At 52.3% G+C, this 20,724-nt stretch overlaps 2 protein-coding genes across 2 annotated transcripts in view; one reads left to right on the forward strand and one right to left on the reverse strand.

The window, feature by feature from the left end:
• CIMIP2C (ciliary microtubule inner protein 2C) lies at nt 1-9,349 on the forward strand. Its single transcript, XM_007532590.2, has 4 exons — nt 1-191; nt 6,441-6,714; nt 7,356-7,468; nt 9,141-9,349. Exons 1-4 carry the CDS (start codon nt 118-120, stop codon nt 9,283-9,285), a joined length of 606 nt encoding a protein of 201 aa, XP_007532652.1. The 5' UTR covers nt 1-117; the 3' UTR covers nt 9,286-9,349.
• Nucleotides 9,350-10,136: 787 nt separating this feature from the next.
• The window catches only part of CIB4 (calcium and integrin binding family member 4), a 47,698-nt gene continuing 37,110 nt past the window's right edge, over nt 10,137-20,724 (reverse strand). Inside the window, exons 5-7 of the mRNA XM_060186707.1 lie at nt 13,151-13,260; nt 12,136-12,224; nt 10,137-10,667 (exon numbers count right to left, since the gene is read on the reverse strand). Of these exons, the coding sequence (XP_060042690.1) occupies nt 10,637-10,667; nt 12,136-12,224; nt 13,151-13,260 (230 nt within the window). The 3' untranslated portion in view covers nt 10,137-10,636. The remainder of the gene's footprint in view (nt 10,668-12,135; nt 12,225-13,150; nt 13,261-20,724) is intronic.

Here is a 20,724-nt window from a genome sequence, read left to right on the forward strand (position 1 = left end):
TCCCGGTGGCGTAGAGGACGCTGTTGCCGGGTGACCCCGCTGTTGGGGTGGGGTGGGGCTGGTGGCTGGTGGCTGGGGGCCAGAGCGCTGGGCTCGCGGCTCGCACCCACATCCACCATGGCCTCCCGCAGCGCGGGCACCCTGCTGACCGAATTCAATGCGGCCTACGTGCCCCCCGGCCTCATGCCCGGGTAAGCCCGCCCCGCACCCCAATCTCCCGCGCGGAACCCCTCCTCTTCTCTCACCTCCGCCTTTGGGGCTTGCTGGAAATGGGGGCGCCAAGTTTTCACTTGGCCTGAAGGCCTTGAGGGGTTCGCGGATTTGGCGGGCGGGTGCGGACTCCAGACCCCTATTCATGGGAAACTGCTGGGGGGGGGGCTGGCTGGAAGACCTTGGTCAGAATTAGGGGTCTGCAGGTGGGTGGGGAGGAGAGGGAGACACCCAGTGTGTGTGTGTGGGGGGGAGGGCTGGAGACCCCCAAGCTGGAGGAAGAAGCAGGCTCTAGGGGTGGGGAGGTGCTCTTGGCACAATGCGGGCACCCAGGCTTTGTGTTTGGAGGGTCAGGAGCTGGGTGAGCGAGCGCCTGTGGCAGCTGGAGGGGTAATTGCTGTGCTCCCCTCACTCTCTGAACGCCATCCCGAGCTTCCAGCTAGCTTGGCCTTCAACCCTGGAGGATGATGGGCCAAGCCTCTCTCCTTTCCCCGGATGTCTTCAGACTCCAAACATCGAAGTTGCAGATCTGACTGTAACCTCCTCTTCTCTGGCCTGTGATATCTCTTCTGTGGTCAGTGTGGGCACGGAGGGCAGGACCTGAAGTCGGAGATGTAATCCTGCACAGTATTAACACACCCTCAGGGAAGGAGTGAATGAGGGGATGAAAGAGTGTGTGAATGGTCATTGTTTTGAGAGGTCCCTGGCCAGGGTCTCCACGCAGCACGCTGTGTTCTGCACACTGAAGAATCCATGCTTTTATCTTTTAAATATTTTATTATTTATTTTAATGAACTAGATACAGGGTGATACAGAGAGAGAGAGAGAGAGACCAGAGCACTGCTCAGCTCTGCCTTATGGTAGTGGTGGGATCTGAACCTGGGACCTTAGAGCTTCAGTCATGATAATGAGACTCCCACATCTGTTTTATACAGCCTGTGGTGTCTTGAGGCAGAGTCAGCAAGGCAGGGAGGGCTGCACTGTTACAGCCATTTCTGTACTCACAAGTGGGATGGTGGTGACGTAACCCAGCCAGTCAGGACAGGCCCCCTCTCTGTGTGCTTGGGGGTGTGGGGGCAGGGTGTTCCCATCAGGCTTGACCGAGGGCCCACAGTTGTTTCCGGAGCTCAAGGCAAGGGATCTGGAAGTGAGACCTCAGCTTTGGCCTTCTATCCTGCCTTCAGACAGTGTGTGAGCAGGCCATGGAGTGCGTGGCTGCCCAGGTCAGGTGCAAATGGATCAGGCTTAGTTCACAATTGCCTCTGCAGCTTTGGGTAGTGGCATCTACACTGCCTTCTGGGTGCTTAGCATGGTGTTCTGTTTTCATACTTTTTTTCTTAAGCCCCACAGTCTCTGGTTGAAAGATGAGCATCTCTGCCTGGGGGAGGCTATTTCAGAAGCAACTCCGGGATGCTTCTCAGCCCAGCACACTTCATGTCTCCTGATTGATCTAGGAATCGTGATGACAGGAGGATCACAGGCGCCGGCCTGGGCTGAGCCTGCAGAAACGCTGCTTTTTCAGTTGACCTTCCAGAGCAATACGCTGCTCTTTTCCTTCTTCCTAATGTATCTTTCCAAAAATATTTCATTTGTTGAATAGAAACAGGAAAAAAAAGAAAGAAAGAAACAGGGAAGGGGGAGATGAAGGGGGCGGAGACCTGCAGCACTGCTTCATGGCTCATGATACTCGCCGCCCTCCTGCAGGTGGGGAGCAGGGACTTGAACTCAGGCCCTTGAGCATTGTAACATGTGCACTCAGCCAGGTTTGTCAGTGCCCTGGTCCCTCTGGAATGCACTATTCTTAAAGATTCCCATGGATAGGGCTTGAATCAAGTTGCCTTGTGTTTCTAATTGCTAACCTCTAGGCAATTTACCTAGTGTCATGAGAAAACCTCAGATTCCCCAGCCCCCATGGGTGATTATTATTGTGTCTTTTCAAGCGTTAGCCACAAGATTTCTAAGCAGCCAGTTTCCCTGAACGCTGATCTGCATTTGCTAAGGCAGAGAGAGCTCCTTGGGAATCAGCAAGTTCGATTTCTCCCACTCTGGGTGTGGCCACAGGGCTGGGGGGAGGGTGTTACTGACGGTAGAACTAAACAGAACCAGGTCCACGAGCCCTGTTGTGTGCCAGGCTATGTCTGGGGTCTTATACTCTTGGGGGGGAAATACCCCTCCACCTGGAACAACCCTTGAAGGGGCCAGTTAGTGGTGTACCCTGTTAAGCGCACATGTTACAATGTACAAGGACCTGGGTTCTAGCAAGCCCCCACTCTCCATCTGCAGGGGCAAGCTTCACCAGTGACGAATCAGGTCTACAGGTGTCTATCTTTCTCTTTCCCTTTCTATCTCCCTCTCTCCTCTCATATTTTTAAAAAATATATTTGATTTGATTTTAATGAGAGAGACAGACTGACCAACCAGAGCACTGCTCAGCTCTGGCTTATGGTAGTGCTGGGGATTGAACCTAGGACTTCAGAGACTCAGTTATCAAAGTCTTTTGCATAACCATTATGCTATCTCCTCAGCCTCCCTCTCAATTTTTCTCTCCTATCTAATGAAAAAAGAAAGATACAAAGAAAAAAAGAAAAATTGAAAGGAAAGAAAAAAAGAAAACAATAGCCCCTGGGGGTAGTGGATTCGTAGTGCTGTTGCAAAGTCCCAGCAATAATTTTGGCCACAATTATAAAAGATATTTTGTAGGTGATATGCAAGTGTATCACATACGTTTGAGGAAATTTTGATGTAAATTATTGGATGGCTATTGTTTTCCATTTTTTATTTGTGATTAATTGTGGGTAAGATTCCATTGTATAGGGTAGGGGTATAGCATAATGGTTATCCAAAGAAACTCTCGTGCCTGAGGCTCTCAAGACCCAGGTTCAATCCCCCACACCGCCATAAGCCAGAGCTGAGCAGTGCTCTGGTGAAAAAAAAAAGATTCCAGTGTCTAGGTCCACACCACACCCACCACCAAAGTTGTGTGTCTTCACCCTCCCACCTCCCCAAAATCACCACCATAGTTTTCACAAGTCTTAGAAACAGTTTGCTTGCTTCTGTTTCGTTTGTTTGATGTCTGGTTTTTGTTTGTTTGTTTTGGCAAGTTCCTGTGCATCAGTTCTTTGAGTTCCACATATGAATGAAACCATCCAGTAGCTGTCTTGCATCTCTTTACTTATTTCACTAAGCACCATCACCTCCAGCTGGCTGTTTTTACTATATGACTTTTCAGGGCCTTACATTCTTTTATTAATAAGATAGTGAATTTCCAAGAAGAGAAAGGTATCTGATCTGCAGGGGATTCACGGGGGAAGAAAGTTGTTTCTTGTTCTCTTCATCCTATAATTCTGTTCTTCTGTACCAGGTCAGGGGTTCTTAGTTGAAATTCTACTACACACCCAAATACACACAGCTTCTCTGGGGAAGCTTCATTCTTTCAACCTGCATGAAGTGCAGAGAATATTTGTTGAATCAGTGAAAAAAGAAAAAGAAAAGCTTTGGTGACGTGGTCTCTCTCACTCTTTATCTCTGCATCCCTGTCTTCTCTGCCTCTGACTTTGGGGAAGGGAAGTACAACTTCAAAAAGGAAAACGGCACCCACTCCCTCTCTCCCAGAGCCAAATACCTCAAGCTAAGCTGAGTCGGCACTCAGCGGATTCCCATATTCTCTTTGTGCGCCTGTTCTTTGTGCGGGTGGAGGAATGAATAGATGACAGATAGACAAGCCAGTTTGTACAAAAAATAGGATCATGTAGAATTTGCTCCTTTGGAATGAAAACTGACTTTAATAGGATGTGAATGTAGAGGAGGGGGAGGAGGAAGAGAGGAAGCCAAAAGCTTCCATCACAGAGTTGTGTGATGCTTTTTAAAATAGTGTGAATGTGAACGTGTGTCAGTTTGAGAGGCTAGAAGTTGTCTCTGCCTCAGAGATTCTCAGCTAAGTGCACACCCACTGCCCCTCCACCTGGGCGCCCACCCACCCCAGCCCCCATTTTTGTTGGTTAAAACAGCTTTTGCCTTGACAGGTCTTGTAGCATTTTGCCACTTCTGCAGCCAGCCCTCACCCAGCCCCATTCCTGGCTCTGCACTGAAACAGGCTTCCCAGCAGAGCCTCCACACCACTCAGTGAGCTTCCTTTGGAGTTAGCCCGTAGATGGCAGGCTCTTTTCATGCATAAAATCATTCCAGAAGACCCCATGTGGGCCAGACGGTGGTGCACCCAGTTAATCAAACATAGTACTGACTGCAAGAACTCACACAAGGATACGGGTTCGAGCCCCCAGCTCCCCACCTGCAAGGGAGTCACTTCACAAGCAGTGAAGCAGGTCTGCAGATGTCTGTCTTTCTCCCTCTCTATCTTCCCCTCCTCTCAATTTCTTTCTGTCCTGTCAAATAAAATGGAAAAAATGGCCACCAGGAGCAGTGGAGTCTTAGTACTGGCACTGAGCCCCAGTGATAACCCTGGAGGCAAAATAAAATACAATAAACAGAAGAGCCCATGGCAGTGTTCCTGCCAGAAAAGGGTTTGTGGCAGCTGGCTGTCTACTTGAATGAGCACCCTACCTGCTGGGCGATTGTGCTTCCTGCCCTGTGGGCCATGAGGACAGAGAGGCGGTAGCCTTTTCCTCTGGGTGACTTCCTGATCTTTCTGCTGGGTCTTGGCAGCTCCTGATGCCCAGCACCTCTCTCCAGATGGGAGGAGGGAGAGGGAGCTGAGGGTGGAGAATGGGCCAATGCTGAGCCCCAGAATAAGGCACAGCGGGGAGGCAAGGGAGACAGGCTTCCTTGACTATGGGTGAGGGTGTCACTCAGAGCATGGCCCAACGGTTCTCCTCGCTTCCACAAAATGGGAGGTTGGTCTGCATCTCACCCCAAATCTTTGTCCTTCTACCCATGCTGTGGGAAAGCAGGGCTTGAGGGTGGTGGAGGTGATGGGCTGAAGGAAGGGGCATGTCCCCAGGGCCTTGATTAGTGGCACAGTGAGAGGGATTCACAGTGAAGAGCAGGCCTGCGGGTGTAGACAGAGCATCACCCCCATGCAGAAGGCCATGGGGTAGACAGGCCAGGCTTCAAGTGGTGAGGAGTTTGGGGGCTTTGGAGGCATCTTGTTGGCCTGAGGTGGGGTGCAGCAGCAGAGCACAGGACTCACCAGCACAAGGCCCCGAGTTTGATCTCCAGCACTGCATGTGCCAGAGTGATGCTCTGGTTCTCTCTCCTTAATAAATACACTTTAAAAAAAAAAAAAAAAGAAGGTTGGGCAGATGGCAAGATAGCTCACCTCGGTGGTGTGCTTGCTTTCTCATGCTCAGGACCAAGGACCCAGCGGGATTTTCTGGTGCACTCTCTCTCTCTCTCTCATATTAATGCATAAAACTAAATCTAACCTACCTTCTTTGTATCGATTTAGCTAAATTTAATTTTACCAAAAAAAAAAAAAAACAACTAAAAAGACTCAGGTTTGAACCCCCAGTCCCCGCTACACTGAAGGAAGTTTTAGCGCTGTGGTGTCTTTCCCTCTCTCTCTCGTTCTGTCTCTTTCTAGCTGACAGAGTCAGCCTAAAGTGGTGACGCTGTGAGAAAAAACAGAGAAGGGAGGAAAGAACGGGAAAGTTAGGGCAGGGAGACGGCTCAGCTGTTAGAGCACAGAAGGACTTGAGTGCTTGAGGCCCCAGGTTTGGTTCCCCAGCACCACCATGTGCCAGAGCTGAGGACACAGCTGAATTATAAAAAGAAAGGCAACAAAGAAAAGCTATGATGTCTTGGGTTCTCTGAACCCTGGATCAGTTCAGAGGATTGTCTCTCCTGGTGGCCCTGGGAGCCCCTGGATGCACAGACACCAAGATACACGTCCTCAGCCTCTGCTGTGCCCCCAGTGGTCTGTCCTTTGGTGAGAGTGACAGAGCCAGGTGGGCCCCCACATCCTCGGGCTGTCCCCAGTGAACCAAGGGCCAAGTGAACCAAAGCCCTGCTGAGGGGATGCTCCATGGGTGTCCGGGCTGAGAGATATGGAGCCTCTGCCTTGGAGAGATGGGCGGCCTGAGTCTTGGCTGAGATCTCTGTGGAGAGTAGAGACCCTGAGTCATGTCTCCTTGTCCTGCCCTCAAAGGCCAGCACTTGGGCTGTGTGTCCTGGGCAGCCTCTTCAGGCCACAGTGACCGGAGCCCTAGCCAGCTCTGGGGCCCCTCTGGGGACTGTCCTGAGGCCCTTTCCCCACCCCGCCCTGGCTGTCACAGGTACCAAGGCCACGTCCCTGGGGTGGCCTTTTCCTTCAGCTGCCCCTACGGCACAGCCACACTCAAGAGCTTCCAGGACCATCGCAATGCTGCCCTGGAGAGGGCCCACGCGCCCCGGAGCTCGGGCGGCCACTTCCCCACCCTCTACTCCCCGAATCCTGACCTGGTGTTGTGCTACTGCGCCCAAGCCTGGGACCGCTTCCTGCACACCCCCAGCTATACACGTTTCAACTTGGACCTGCACCGCTCCACCGGGCTGCACAACTTCTATCAGGTGGGTCACCCGGGTCTCTGTGTGTCTGCAGCCTTTGAACCCGTATGCAGGGTGAGAGGCACAGACACAGGGCTGGGGACCCCGGCTCCCTACCCCCATCTCGGGCATCCAGAACTCCATCCCCAACCAGCAGAGCCCTGGGAGGTATCTGCCCTTCCCTCTGCCCTGTGAGCCCTCGGCTTTGTGGGCTCTGGTCACCTTCCTCCCAGAACAAAAGGCCTGAGATTCGCCACTGGGTGGATACCCCAGGCCCCCGGAGTCCCTCCCGGCTCAGTTCCCCACCCCAGTCTGTCCAGCTGCACCTCACACACACACACTTCACACACCTCCCTTGGGAGCCAGTCCTGATTCCTCAGACTCTGCGATGTTCAGAGGCATCTCAACACTCTGACCTGCTGAGCTGGTGTCTTGCTCTTTCCCCTATAGTTCCCTGGTCTCATTAACCCTGGGAAGCAGCGGTGTGTGTGTGTGTGTGTGTGTGTGTGTGTGTGTGTGTTTACCCCCATCAGAAGAAGAGCTGAGGGTCAGAGTGGACACCCAGCTAGGGCTCCTCCCTGGGCACTAGGGGAGATGGGGCCTTCAGGGGCAAGGTGGCTCCTATGCACTGATGCCCCACCATCTCTTCCCTGGCCGGGCCACAGGAGGCACAGAAGCACCGGGAACAGTACCGAGACAGGACGGGCCTGCTGCCCCGGGTCCCCTACTTCGTGCTGCCTATACCAGAACCCGAGCACTACCCTCTCCCCACCGACCTGTGAGTGCCCCCGAAGCCTCTGCCTTCAGCACATGTAGCCGTGGGGCCCAGCCCCGCCTGTCTGCGGAGAGTGACAGTGTCTCCTGGAGGGTGGGGCCAGGCAGCCCCATGAATGAGTCAGGAAGAGCATCTCCCAGCCAGGCTTTTTGGGGTCCGGGAGCAAATCTCATAAATTTCCCCCCTTAAAAATTTTTTTTAAAAAAATTCAAATTGCCAGCAGGGTTGTTACTGGAGCTCAGTGCCAGCACTACAAATCCGCTGCTACTGGCAGCTAGTTCCCCCTTATTTTCTTTGTATTTCATTCAATAAGACAGAGAGAAATTGAGAGGGGTGGGGGTGACAGACAGGGAGAGACAGACCTGTAGATCTTCACAGCTTTTGAAGCTTCCACCCTTCAGGTGGGGAATAGGGGCTCGAACCCAGGTCCTCGTGCATGGCAATGTGTGTGCTTAACCAGGTGCACCACCCTCCCCCTCAACTTATTTGTGGATGATCATGGTTGACAGGATTGTCAGATTGCAAGGTATAGTCTTATATCACACCCACCACCCAAGTTCTGTCTCCCACCCTTCCAAAGATCACCGCCATAGTTCTCACAAAGTCTAAATCTCATACTTTTGCTGGTCTGAACCTGCAGGCATCCACTCCTGCCCCCCAACCACCACTTGCCCTGACCCCCAATCCCTTCAGCCCTGAAAGTACCTTGAGCAGCAGGGTGCTGCTGCCCTCTGGTGGCTTCAGAGAGTACCACACAGAATAGGGATGGGTGCCTTGCTTGGTTCACATAGAAGAGTCTCTCTCTCTCTCTCTCTCTATGACAATGAGTTCTTTTATATCACCACCAGACTTATCACTACAGCTCAGTGCTGACACTATGAATCCATTTCTCCCAGGGCCATTTTTTTCTTTTTTTCTTTGTAGTTTTATTAGATAGGACAGATAGAAATTGAAATGAGAAAAGGAGAGGAAGAAAGACACCTGCAGACCTGCTTCGCTGCTCATAAAGCATCTCCCCTGCAGGTGGGAACTGGGGACTTGAACCTGAGTCCTTGCACACAGTAATGTGTACCCTCAACCATCACTTGGCCCTCAGAGAACAATCTTGGGTGAGTGTGAAAATATCTTTCAAAACTCACCAGTCTGTCTGACAAGAATGAAGCCTATAACTTCCAGAGCTCTGCTGTTGGCCCCAGGGCGCTCTTTCCCCGGGGCAAGCCAGCTCTGCCCTTCTAGGTAGCCCAGGCACCTTGTTACCTCCCATCCCTGCCCATATGGGGTGACTGTCATGTGGGTGGGCATAGGAGGCCAGCAGTCAGCCCTGGATGTCTAAATCCTTTCCAAGGAGGTTAGTGGTTTTTAAAGAATAGAATCAGGGGGCTGGGTGGTGGCACACCTGGTTAAGTGCACAAGTGTCATATGCAAGGACCTGCACAAGGACCCGAGTTCAAAGCCCAGCTCCCCACCTGCAGTGGAGACACTTCACCAGCAGTGAAACATGTCTGCACCATTGGTTTTGTCACAATCATGGTTTTCATCGCCACCAGGTGGCCAGCGGGGGGCAGCAGCAGCAGGGACTGGACACTGGGCAGCGGGTTTGCTGGGCTTCAGGCCTCCCTCCCTCCCTCCCTCTGAGCTTTCTCACTGCTGATGGCTGGCTGTCTTCACCCTCCAGGCCCCCTCTTAATGAGAAAGACAAGTGGCACCTTCTACGCATGTCACCCCAGAATATGAGGACCTACCAGACCTTCCCGAGCGGGAAGAGGGTATCCCCGCAGGAACGCAACAGGAGAGACCTCTACTTTGAGTTCCGGGCATGAGGCCCAAGGGCCGTTGCCCTCACCGGGTTGACTTGCTGGAATAAAATTGCCATCATCCCGTGAATGGCTGGGCCCCTGCACCACTTGACGGCACAGGACAGAGCTCTGAGGGCTCCCGAGTCTTGGTGGCAGGTGACTACAGAGCAGAGACAGCCCCTGCCTGCTGCTATCATGGGAGAGGCTCACCAACCCTGTCTGACAAGGAGGTGGCCCGAGAACTGGGTGTCAGGAGCAACGCAGTGAGTCCCAGCTCAGCACCGTTAGTCTGAACACTGTGGGGTGTGTGTGTGTGTGTGTGTGACTTCCCCTTTCCTGACTATGACACTAGGCTGAGAGAGTCACCTGGCTCACACAGCTCAGAAATGCTACAGCTGGGATTTGAACCTGGGTCCTGAAAATCTGCATCCTAGTTTTTCCACTGCTTGCTCTGGCTTCCACAGAGCCTGGTGATGCTGGGGTGGGGGTGTGGGATGACATGGTGCAGGGGTCCCAGCAGAGACATCAGGGCCTGGGAAGCAGCAGTGCAAAAAAACTGCTGTCTGCACCCCCATCCCATCTGCAGGTTCAAGTTCAAGTGAAGGGAACGAACCCCTGCCCTGAGCCAGTGTTGAGACACCTCCCCTGAGGGCTGTGGAAACAAGAAACCACACAACCATCAGAGGCATTTGACAGCTCCCAGAGATACCCCACAGGAAGCTTCTCCTGGGTCCCCTAGTCCTTGACCAGCCTGGCCCTCAAAGGGGGATCCCCATGGTGACCGAATCCATCCCAGAGCTTGGCTTGGCACAATAGCAAAGCAAATACAGCCTGGTCGCTGGTCACTCATGGCCACCTCCCGAGGGCCTGGGGGCCCTAAGTGTAGCCTCAGGAAGGGCTGGGAAGCTGGGTGCCAGTGGGAAAGATGGTCACATGTGCATCTCTGCCTGCCACACTGGGGGACACCAGGAGGGAGTCTGGGATAAGGGGGGGCTCCAGTGGGGGAGGGAGGACATATATATTCCCTGGGAACTTCACCCCATTTGGCCTGGTCCCTACTATGACGTGAGCTAGGACTTGAACCCTAGACGGGACCAGGCATCCCAGCCCACATGGTGTCATGGGTAAACTGAGCCCTGGAAAGAACAAAGCCTCATACAGAGGGCGTCACACGACCCTGAGTTCCACAGTGATGAGCTGGTGTGGGCAAGGAAGGGGATGTTCTCTGGTTTTATTAAGCAGACAATAGGAGAGTTGTGGGGGTTGGGGGGTAGGGACACAGCCTCAGCCTACTCAGAGCCCCCCGATGTCCAGAGAATCTGAGTTCTGAGTCTCAGTTGCTCTCCCCATTCCAGGCTGCCAGAACAGGTCAACATCAGTATCCCCAGAAGTGGATCCGAAAGGCACTGAAAGAAAGAATATCCCTGCTGGGGAGGTGGCTCAGCGGTAGAGCACAGGACTTGCATGCCCGAGGCAGCCAGATTCAGTCTCCAGCACTGCACAAAACAGAGCTGAGTGGTGCTTTTGTTGAGTGGTGCTCCCTTTCTCATAAAAACATTTATTCTATTGTTATGAAAGAAGAGAGAGTGGGGCTGGGTGGTGGTGCTCCTGGTTGAGCGCATGAATTACAATGCTCAAGGACCCAGGTTTGAGTCCCCAGTCCCCACCTGCAGGGGGAAAGCTTTACAAGTGGTGAAAGCAGGGATGCAGGTGTATCTCTCTCTCCTGCGCTGTCACCTCCTCCTCTCTCGATTCCTGGCTGTCTCTATTCATTAAAAATAAAAGATCAAAAAAAAGAGAGAGAGAGAGAGAGAGGCAGGGGTGGAAAAAGAGGGAGAGAGAGGAAGAGAGGAGACCAGAGCACTGCTCAGCTTTTGGCATAAGGTGGGATTGAACCTGGGGCCTCAGGCATGCGAGTTGGCACAGTAACAGGCTGAGCTATCTTCTAAGCCTCCCGGGTGTGGACACAACCACAGCCTCCTACTGCCATCTTAGAAGGGAACCCTCTCCTCCAGCCAAGGGGTAAGAGAAGGGCTGGGCACCTGCCCTCGGTAGGGCTTGTCAGGTACTTTCTCTGGGTGTTTGGGATGAACCCTGAGATGGCTTAGGAGTCACTGAGGGTCCTTGGGAGGCCGACACTGTAACCCAGGTTGGTCTCATGTCTTACAGTGCAGAGCCTGCTGGCTGGAGGAGACCCCCCTGAGGGGAAGCAGTGCACTGTCCTGACCCTGGGGGGGCACGGGGGGGGGAGTATGCTGTCCTGGGTCCTGATCTGAGCTCTCTGTGGCTAGCTGTCTCTGCTCTTTTTCAGATGGGTTTGTTAGTGAGCAAAGGAAGCATTCTTCTTTGCTGTCAAAATTAAGGAAGAAGAGGGCCAGGGGCCACAGGCCTGCTGGACACAGGCCGCATCTCATGGGGCTGGCACGCTGGGAGATGGGAGCCCCTGGTTCTGGGAGGGACCCAGAAAGCACTTTTCAGCAAGGCTGGGGCATCTGGAGCTGGCCAAGCATCTCCCAGGGCTCAGAGCAGAAATGCTTTTCTGCCTCAGGACAAAGGCTTGAAATGCCTGAATTGTGTCTGAGCTCTGTCCCACAACCAGGGAGAGAGTAGGTAGCTGCCAGTCCTGGGTCAGCCCTGTAGTCCCATGCATGATGTGGTAGTAGGGTAGCCCCCAAGTCTGAACCCCATCTTATCCTAGTACTACTAGCTACCCCACCCCTCCCTCCCTCTGGGTCACCCTGCTAGTCTAAAGTGCCAATTTAGCTGATTCTGCAAGAAACTACAAAGCACCTGGGAAACCCGTGTCCCCATTGGGAAACTGAGGGGACAGAGGGCCCTTCCTGCCACCCCCACCCCCACTCCAGGGCCCCTCACTTCATGAAGTCTGGAGACTTGGCCATGGCATGCTCGAACTCAGAAAAAGACAGCATGTTGTCATTGTCCAGATCTGACTCACTCAGGACCTGGGGGTGAAAAGGGGAGCGGGGCTGGGGGCAGGGAGAAGCACCTCTCACGCCCCACAAACAGCCTCCCTGTTGGGGGTTAACATGTATCCCCTGGGGCTGAGCAGTGGCCCACATGGCTAAGTGCACACATTACCAAGTGCAAGGACCCAGGTTCAAGCCCCCAGTCCCCACCTGCAGGGGGAAAGCTTCATGAGTGGTGGAGCAGTACCACAGGTCCCCCCTCTCTCTCTCTTTCTCTCTCTCTCTGCTTCTCTATCTCCCCTTCCCTCTCAATTTCTCTGTCTCTATCGAATAAATAAATAAATTTTAAAGAAAAAAAAATTTTAAATGTGTATCCTCCTTCAGCCCCCGGCAGCCCCTCCCCCAAACAAGGACAGGACATGCAGAGGGTTCTCATGGGCCCCGAGGTCTTGGGTCTTGTGGGCTAGTGGCATGGGATCCTCGTGGAGCTAGGGGATGACTCGCCTGGTAGAGCGCACGGCCTGCCAGGTGTGCATCCTCAGGACCCATGGATGGTACGGGGGTGGGGGAGAGCTCCATGGATGGTGGTGGTGGTGGTGTGTGTGTGTGTGTGTGTGTGTGTGTGTGTACACACACTCGTCCCTGCCTGGTCTTGGTTTGGCTTTGGCCCGAGTCTCTGGGACAGGTGGGGTTGTGTTGGGAATCACACAGGAGGGACTGAAGCATGTCCCTCTGCTGCTAAGGGGCCACTGGGCCACCTTCTCGCAGTGACCACTGTGAGAGGGGTGTGTCCTGGAGTGGGTGGCTAGGGTGCCCTGCTCTGGGGACGTGGGAGGAGGCACCATGCTGGAGGGAGTACACACTCGGGGGCTTGTGGCCTCCAGCAGGGTGTTCACCCACATGCCTTCCAGGGTTTTGGTGGTGGTGATGCCTCCTCACCCCCCACAGCCCCGGGCACACACGTGTCTTGTGACATCAGCCAGCAGGTCCTCCGACACGTCGTCGCTGTTGAGCAGCCGGAGGACGATCCTGTGTAGGTCGTCCTCGTCAATGAAGCCGTTCTCGTTGAAGTCTGCAGAGGGAGGCCAGGGAGACAGTGCAGTGGCTGTGTACTGGACCTCCATGCCTGAGGCCCTACACACCCCAGGTTCAAATCTCAGTACCACTGTAAGCCAGGACTTCAGTCCACCCTGGGCTTCTTTGCTTTCATGAAAAGATAGTTTTAAAATCTGCAGAAAGAAGGGCCTGGAGCAGGGCTTCTTCAGCCTCCCAGAGAACCCAGGAAACAAGACTCTTGTAGGCCTGTGGAGGCAGGGCACAGGACCCAGCTGTACCGGCTGGGTCTAGGCCTCAGGGCTCAGTGAGACCAGCACAGCCCCAGGGTGGGTGCTGCAGCCCTAGGCAGGTCCAGACAGATGGCACTAGGCAGCAGGAGGGAAACAGTGTAAGAATGGTAATTGGCGGGGGCGTGTGCGAGGTCCTGGCTTTGATGCCAGGCACCACATGGGAGCACGGTGGAAGCACCAAAGGGACTCAGGATAGCGGAGCAGTGCTTTGATCTTACAGCAAATATAAACTAAGGGGCTGGATGGTGGCACATCTGGTAGAGCACACAGGTTACCACGTGAGGGGGGGGCTGGGCTGCGGCACACTGGGTTAAGCACACATTGTGCGAGGCACAAGGTTACCATGTGAAAGGACCAGGGTTCAAGCCCCAGCCCCACCTGCAGGGAGTGGTGTAGAATCCATAAGTAGTGGAGCAGAGCTGCAGGTCTCTCTCTCTCTCTCTCTCTATCCCTCTTCTCTCTTGCTTTGTCTCTGTCCCTATCTAGTAAATAAATATTAATATACATGAAAGAAAATATAAAATAAAAATTGGAGTGGTGGCCAAGCAGTAAAGTACATGTGTGAGTGCCTGAACTTGATCTCTAGCACAGCTTAATAATAATAATTATTATTATTGTTGTTGTTATTGTGCATCAGTTTGTGCTCCCTGCTCAGGCTTACCCTGAGAATTGCCCCTAGAAGAAGCCATTCAGGCTTCACAGTGACTCTTTCTTATCAGCCTCACTGACCAAAAGGAAACTGAGGCATAGAGGTTTGTCCACACTGCCAGTAAGTGGAAGGACAGGTTAGATGGAGCCCTGAGCCCTGTGCCAACCACCCTCCTAATGGAATCTCAGTCACAGAACTCACTTGTCATATGTCCGTGTGTGTGTGTGTGTGTGTGTGTGTGTGTGTGTGTGTGTATGTATGTATGTATGGTGTGTAGAATGAAGCTAGGACCTAACAAATACTGGACTCTCCAATTTTCCTTTTAATTCTATATACTTAGAGGAAGAAATAGACACAGAGAGAGCAGGAGAGACATCACAGCTCTGCTCTATCATCCATGGGACCCCCCCCCCCCCAGCCCCCAGTGTTGTCCATGGTGCCCCACTTCACTTGTGAGGAGGGACAAAACCCCTTCTGGGTCCTCCCACTCCACCTTCTGTGACATGAACTCTCCAACGACCCCCTCACTGCTTCTCCATTCAGCCACCATTAGCTCGGCAGCCTGTGGGCCCAGGGTCACCTGTGTCAGCTGAGCCCTGGGATCTGCCCTCTCTCTGCCTCCTTACCTCCCTCCATCAGGGCTTTGCATGGTGGCCCCCTGTCTGGCCAGCCCCAGCACAGAGACCCTCTGAGTCTTGATTCCAGAGCCAGCTTCTCAGCTCCTTGTCTGAACTTGAACTGTCTGTCTCTCTCCCTTTCTGTTTTGCCCTCAGCACTGAATACCACCTGAAACTCGGAATGTTCCACTTATTGGCTTGTTAATTCCTCCACTAGAAAGTAAAGTTCCATGAGGGCTGAAATTTCTGCCTATTTTTGGTCACGACGGCATTCTTGGAAGAGGATAGCACTCTGTGAATAGCCATTCATAACATTTTTGTATTTATCAATGAATGATCTACCCAAAGGTTACACAGTGGCCAGTAAAGGAGACAAGACTAGACCCAGATAGTGTGACTCCCAGGGTAGTCTGTCCTTTAGATTCCTCTCAAATATTTTTGTTGCAACAAAAATGTCCAGTTTTTAGCTGAGCATATGATAATTTATATGGACTACATTTCCCAGCATCCTTTGCTGGCCAAATGTGGCCCCATGACTGAATATTGACCAATGAGATGTAGGTAGCCCAGGCTCTGGCAGCTTATAGGAATGTTTTTATTTATTTTAATTTTACTTTTTTAAGAATGTGGCACCAGAGAATGCACTCAAGGCCTTGAACAAGCATGGCACCACCAGTGAGCAGGTCAACCATTTCATTACTTTACTGAGCGAGGGGAGAAAATGAGAAAGACACCACGGCACCAGTGTCCACCATCCATGAAGCTCCCCAGAGCTTCACATGACAAGGTGCTCACGCTATTGGCAGAGCTTTCTGTGGGCCCCATGGGAATGTCTTTAGAGAGAATTGTAGCTCTTTGTGACAAGACAAACATGGAAATGGATGATGAGCTGGCAGGTCAGGAGGAAGCCAGCTCCCTGGTGCTGCAGAACCATCCTGGCCTCTGGGATTCTCTGTGTTAGAGCATGAGCACACAGCTCCCAACAACTGTGGAAGCCACCTTGAGGAAGGCAGCGGGGCACCCTGTCATCTGTCACCCAAATTAATGTTAATGAGTTCATTATCTGAGCCTCAGTTTCCTTTTCTATAGAAGGAGAGCAATAGTATTACCTCCACAGAGTTATAGTGGAGACTAAATAAGGAGAGGCACAGGTGAGTGGGCTGTGGGACATAGACGGTGCTCTGTGGAGAGGGTCCTTTTAGATCCAGAAGAGGCTTGACTCTGTGCCATGGGATACAGCAAACGTGAAACTTAGAAGCCACCTAATACTCCTGGATGCGTGAGAGCTGGGGCTTCCACACTGTATCTGTTCCTGGTGGAGTTAGTGTCTCTCCTCTCCCTCTCTCCCCCCACCTCAGCTAAAGAGTGAAAGATAGGAAGAGAAAATAGGGAGAGAGAGGGAGAGAGCAGCAGAGAATTCCCACTATAGCACCACTGCGTGCTACAGCTCCAAGCCTCCCCTGGCAGATGTTCCCTGTGGTGACTATGGGCTCAAACCCAGGTCCCTGTGCATAGTCAGTTATGTGCTCTACCAGGTGTGCCATCCAACCCCAAGCTCAGCCTTTTGTCTCTTCCCCAAGTCAGGCAAGAGGGAGAAGGTACAACTATCCATTTCACTCTGGAGGTTTCTGAATCTTTCTCAGCCCCAGAGAACAGAGGCAAAGGACAGAGTCCCTCAACTGGCCTCCCATGCCTGGCTGTGCACCCATGGAGCATAACTAATAGCTCAGGGCCTGTGAAGAGGCACAGGGGCCAGGGGTGCAGAGGCAGGGGCAGCCACAGTGACACATCCTCATCCACAGACCCCGCCATGTCCCCAAGCGTCTTCAGTGGCCCGACTTCCAACTGCAGACTGCAGCAAAGTGACATGGTGTTGGTCTCAAGCCATCTGGAAGCAGAAGGATTTGCCGAAGTGAAATGGACAGTTCCCCTCCTTTGGGGGGTGCACAGGCAGGGCAGCCTGGGAAAGGGCTGGGGGCTGGGAACTCTGGCCATGGGCCTGTCCATGCGACCTTGGCCAACTGAAGACTAATGACCTCAGATACTCTGGGGAGGGTGGGGGAGGAGGGCTTCCCTGTGCTGTCTCTCAGAACAAGGGGGATTGAAGAGCTGGTAGAATCAGGGCTCAGCCTTCAGCCCCCACATCAGTCATCACCCCAACACCTCTGTCTTATCGCTCCTTGCCACTTGTAAAGCACTCTCACCAAGCAGCTTGTGGTGGGTGGGGTGCAGTGCTCTCTCTGGGATTCATCCCCACTGGAAGCGGCCTGTCACCTGCCCCAGCACTCAGCCCTGATCACTGCATCAGATCCAGGAAGGAGTGGGAAGGTCAGCACTGGTGTTCTGGTACCTTCCATCTGATGAAAGCCCTGCTGAGGGGACAAGAGGGCAGAGAGGGCTGAGAGTCTCCCCAGAGGTGCAGGAGTGACGCCGTGCACTTCAAAGCAAACACTTCCTGTTGGGTGAATTCTCAGGAACCACTGCCCCCATCTCTGCTTATGACCAGAACTTCAGATCTTGCTCAGAATGACTCCACATGCAGCTTGGGACACTGCGGCTCCCCTGAAATATGCTCCCAGGCGTGGCTGTGGGACATCACTCTGGCTGAGGTCCTGGCAGGTCACGGGGTGCTGGGCTGCAGAGAAAGTTGGCTAAAGAAGGGTAAACTTAACTTCTGCCTTTCAAGGCACCAGTTGTCCTTCTCCTACTCCCTTCTGCCTGCCTGGAATGAAGATGAGGTGTCAGGAGGTGCAGAGACTTTTTTGTGATAGTGAGGAGGACAGTCCTCAGATTGGCAGACCGGAAGTCTTAGAGGAGCTGGGGCCCTCTGTTCCTTCCTGGAGTCATTCCTGGCTCTGAACTGCTTTTTCCAGGTCTTTGTCTTCTCCTTCTTCCTCCTCCTCCTCCTCCTCCTCCTCCTCCTCCTCCTCCTCCTCCTCCTCTTCTTCTTCTCCTTCTCCTTCTCCTTCTTCTTCTCAAACACGGACATTTTGTACCTAGTGGAGTGTAATCCTCGCCGATGTAATAGGTTAGAAGAGCGACTTGCAAACTCTGCTGCATTTCAGAGTCACCCAGGGAGCTTTGACAAAGCCCACCAATCAGGGCAGAACCAACACACGACATTAAATATCTGAGCTGAGACACAAGCATCTGCTCTTCATAAAACTCAGCAGTGCCAGCGAGCAGTCACTGGAGACCCAAGATTCAGCATCTCGCTCCTTAAATCTTGAGGTGCTGGGAAGCTACCTGGGGCTTTGTTCAAATGCTGATTCCCCACTCTGGAGGCAGCTGTGGCATGGGGTCTGAGGCTCTGCATCCCTGCTGAGCTTCCTGGCAATGCTGAGTGCTGGAATAGAATGTTGGAACCTGGGCCACACTTGGAGCTTCAAAGGGAAGAGCAAAGCCTTTGGACTTTGGCTCAAGATGATCATCACAACCATTTCCACCACCCCCTTTCTTTCACCACTCCCTGTCCTCCTGTCACGTGACTGCAGCAGGCTCAGAGATCTGTGTGTCCTGTCGCTGGTTCTGCTGACAGCTCTGTAAGGTGAGAAGATGTCTGAGCCCAGGGAGAATTCAGATGTGCCTGGGTAGATCTGACGAAGCCTTGGAGGAGTTGACGAGTCCCTGGGCGGCTGTTTGCACAGCTGATTTGCATGAAGGCTTCCTGATTTTTGTTTTGGTGCTTTTGTTTTGAGCTCAAGGTGGAAGGAACTTACTGGAGCAGGAAGAAATGCATGAGGGCTGGGGGGCGGCGAGGAAAGCGAGGGAGATAGTCTGGGTTTTGATCTGACGTGAGATCCACAGTCTGGCCTCTTGGGAGAGAGTGTCTCCCATGGCTAAGTTGAACACAATTGAGCGCCTGTGCCTTGAAGCCATTTCAGCTCCCTGGAGGGGTTCAGTGTATTTACTTAGCTCAGGAAACCATGAAAGACAGCTGAGACAGAACTCCTTTGGGACACCTGCCTAGTCCACACTTCATCAACTCTGACGAACTAGCCCTCCACACCCCCACCCACAAAGCAACCATGGTAGGCTTCTATGCCACTCTGCTTCTTCCTGGCTGCAACAGTTGATTAGATGAGGCTGGTCACCTGACTCTGGGGGCGCTGGTTCATTGGTTGAGTTGAACCCATCAGCCTTTGAGAAAAAGGGACAAGAGATGCTTGCGGCTGGTCCCTCAGAAGGAAGCCTGCGGACCATGTTGGAGACCCAGGTGGTCATCTTCGGCTGCTAGGAAGCAAACAAGTCAGATCTGCTGACAGCGAGGGGACACAGAGAAAAGCAGAGATGAGAGATGGGACAGCTATACAAGCTGCTGCCTCTTCCTGGTCAGTTGGTGGAGGATGTGTTTTAGTGCTCTCCTGCCACCACCCCATGCCCTGCAACTCTTGGTAGCCACATCCTATAATCCACACCCAACTTAACCGTATTATTATTTTAATTTATTGTTTTTAAATTTGTGATTAATAGTGGTTTCCAAGACTGTAAGATTACAGTGTGTAGTTCCATACCACATCCACCACCAGTTCTGTATCCCACCCTCCCACCTCCCAAAGATCACCACCAGACTTCTCACAAGTCTTGGGAATGGTTTCTTTGCTTTCATTTTTTTTTTTTGCAAGTTCATGCATATCAGTTATCCAGATACCACATATGAGTGAAACCATATGGTAGTTATCTTTTATCTCTTATTTCATTAAGCTTAATCTCATCCAGTTTTGTCCATTTTGTTCCAAAGGACACAACATCATATTTTTTATTGCAGAGTAGTAGTCCATGGAGTATCTATGCCATGACTTCTTTAGCCAGTCATTCAGGCTGATTTCACTCTTTGGCTATTGTGAGTAATGCAGCTATGAACATAGTGGTGCGTATGTCCCTTAAAAGTAGTGTTTCAGTGTCCTTTGGATGAATGCCTAAGTGGTCTTGCCGAACAATAAGGTAATACCATTTTTATTTGTTGAAGGACTCTCCGTATAATCTTCCAAAGGGGCTGTAGCAGTTTGCATTCCCACGAGCAGTGAAGCAGAGTTCCTTTTTCTCCACCTTGCCAAAGCCTGTCATTTCCTGTTTTGTTGATGTCAGCCATTCTCTCAGGTGTGAGATGGTATCTCAGTGTAGTTTTAATTTGCACTTCTCTGATGACAAGTTTACTGGAGCATTTCTTCATGTGTCTGTGGGCCATGTTGTCTCTTCTTTGGAAAATTGCCTAGTTCTTTGGCTCATTTTTCTATTGGGTTATTTCTGCTTCTTTTGTAGATCAGTATCAGTTCTGTGTAGATACTTGATATCAGCCGCTTGTCGGATGTGTGATGTGTAAATATCTTCTGTTTACTGGGTTGCCTGGTCATCTTTGTGTAGTTTGTTTTGTGTATGGAAGCTTCTTAGTTTCACCTAGTCCTATTTATTTACCCTTGCTTTTGCTCCCCATGCTCACGGGCACATGCCACTTCAGTGTATGTGTGGGGAGAGAAGGGGATGTGACACATTTCAAACCAATAGAATTTGGCAGTGTGTGTGTGTGTGTGTGTGTGTGTGTGTGTGTGTGTGTGTCGGGGGGGGGGGATGTCACATCTGTGATCACATGATATAATAAATGGCTCCATCTTGTCAGTGGTCAAGTTGAGCCAAGGAGTCCCTTTCCTGGCTGCCTCTCTGAAGAAGCAGGTGGCCATGCTGGGGGCGGCCAGGACACAGGGTCCATCTAGGGACTGAGGCAGCCACCAGCCAGTGGCCAGCTAGACGCCAGTGCTCTCCCAAGGGTATAGAGATTCTTGTGGCCATTTTGATTGTTTGTTCTTGTCATCACCGAAGTTTTACGACTCCTTGGGGAAAGAAGGAAGAAGACTAGTGGACAGAAGGGGGCAAGGAAGCTAGCCAAAACTGGGCCCTGATTGTCAGGTATTCTGAGTCCAGGCAAA

This window comes from Erinaceus europaeus, chromosome 3, assembly GCF_950295315.1.
Source record: "Erinaceus europaeus chromosome 3, mEriEur2.1, whole genome shotgun sequence".
Classification (NCBI taxonomy): Eukaryota; Metazoa; Chordata; class Mammalia; order Eulipotyphla; family Erinaceidae; genus Erinaceus; species Erinaceus europaeus.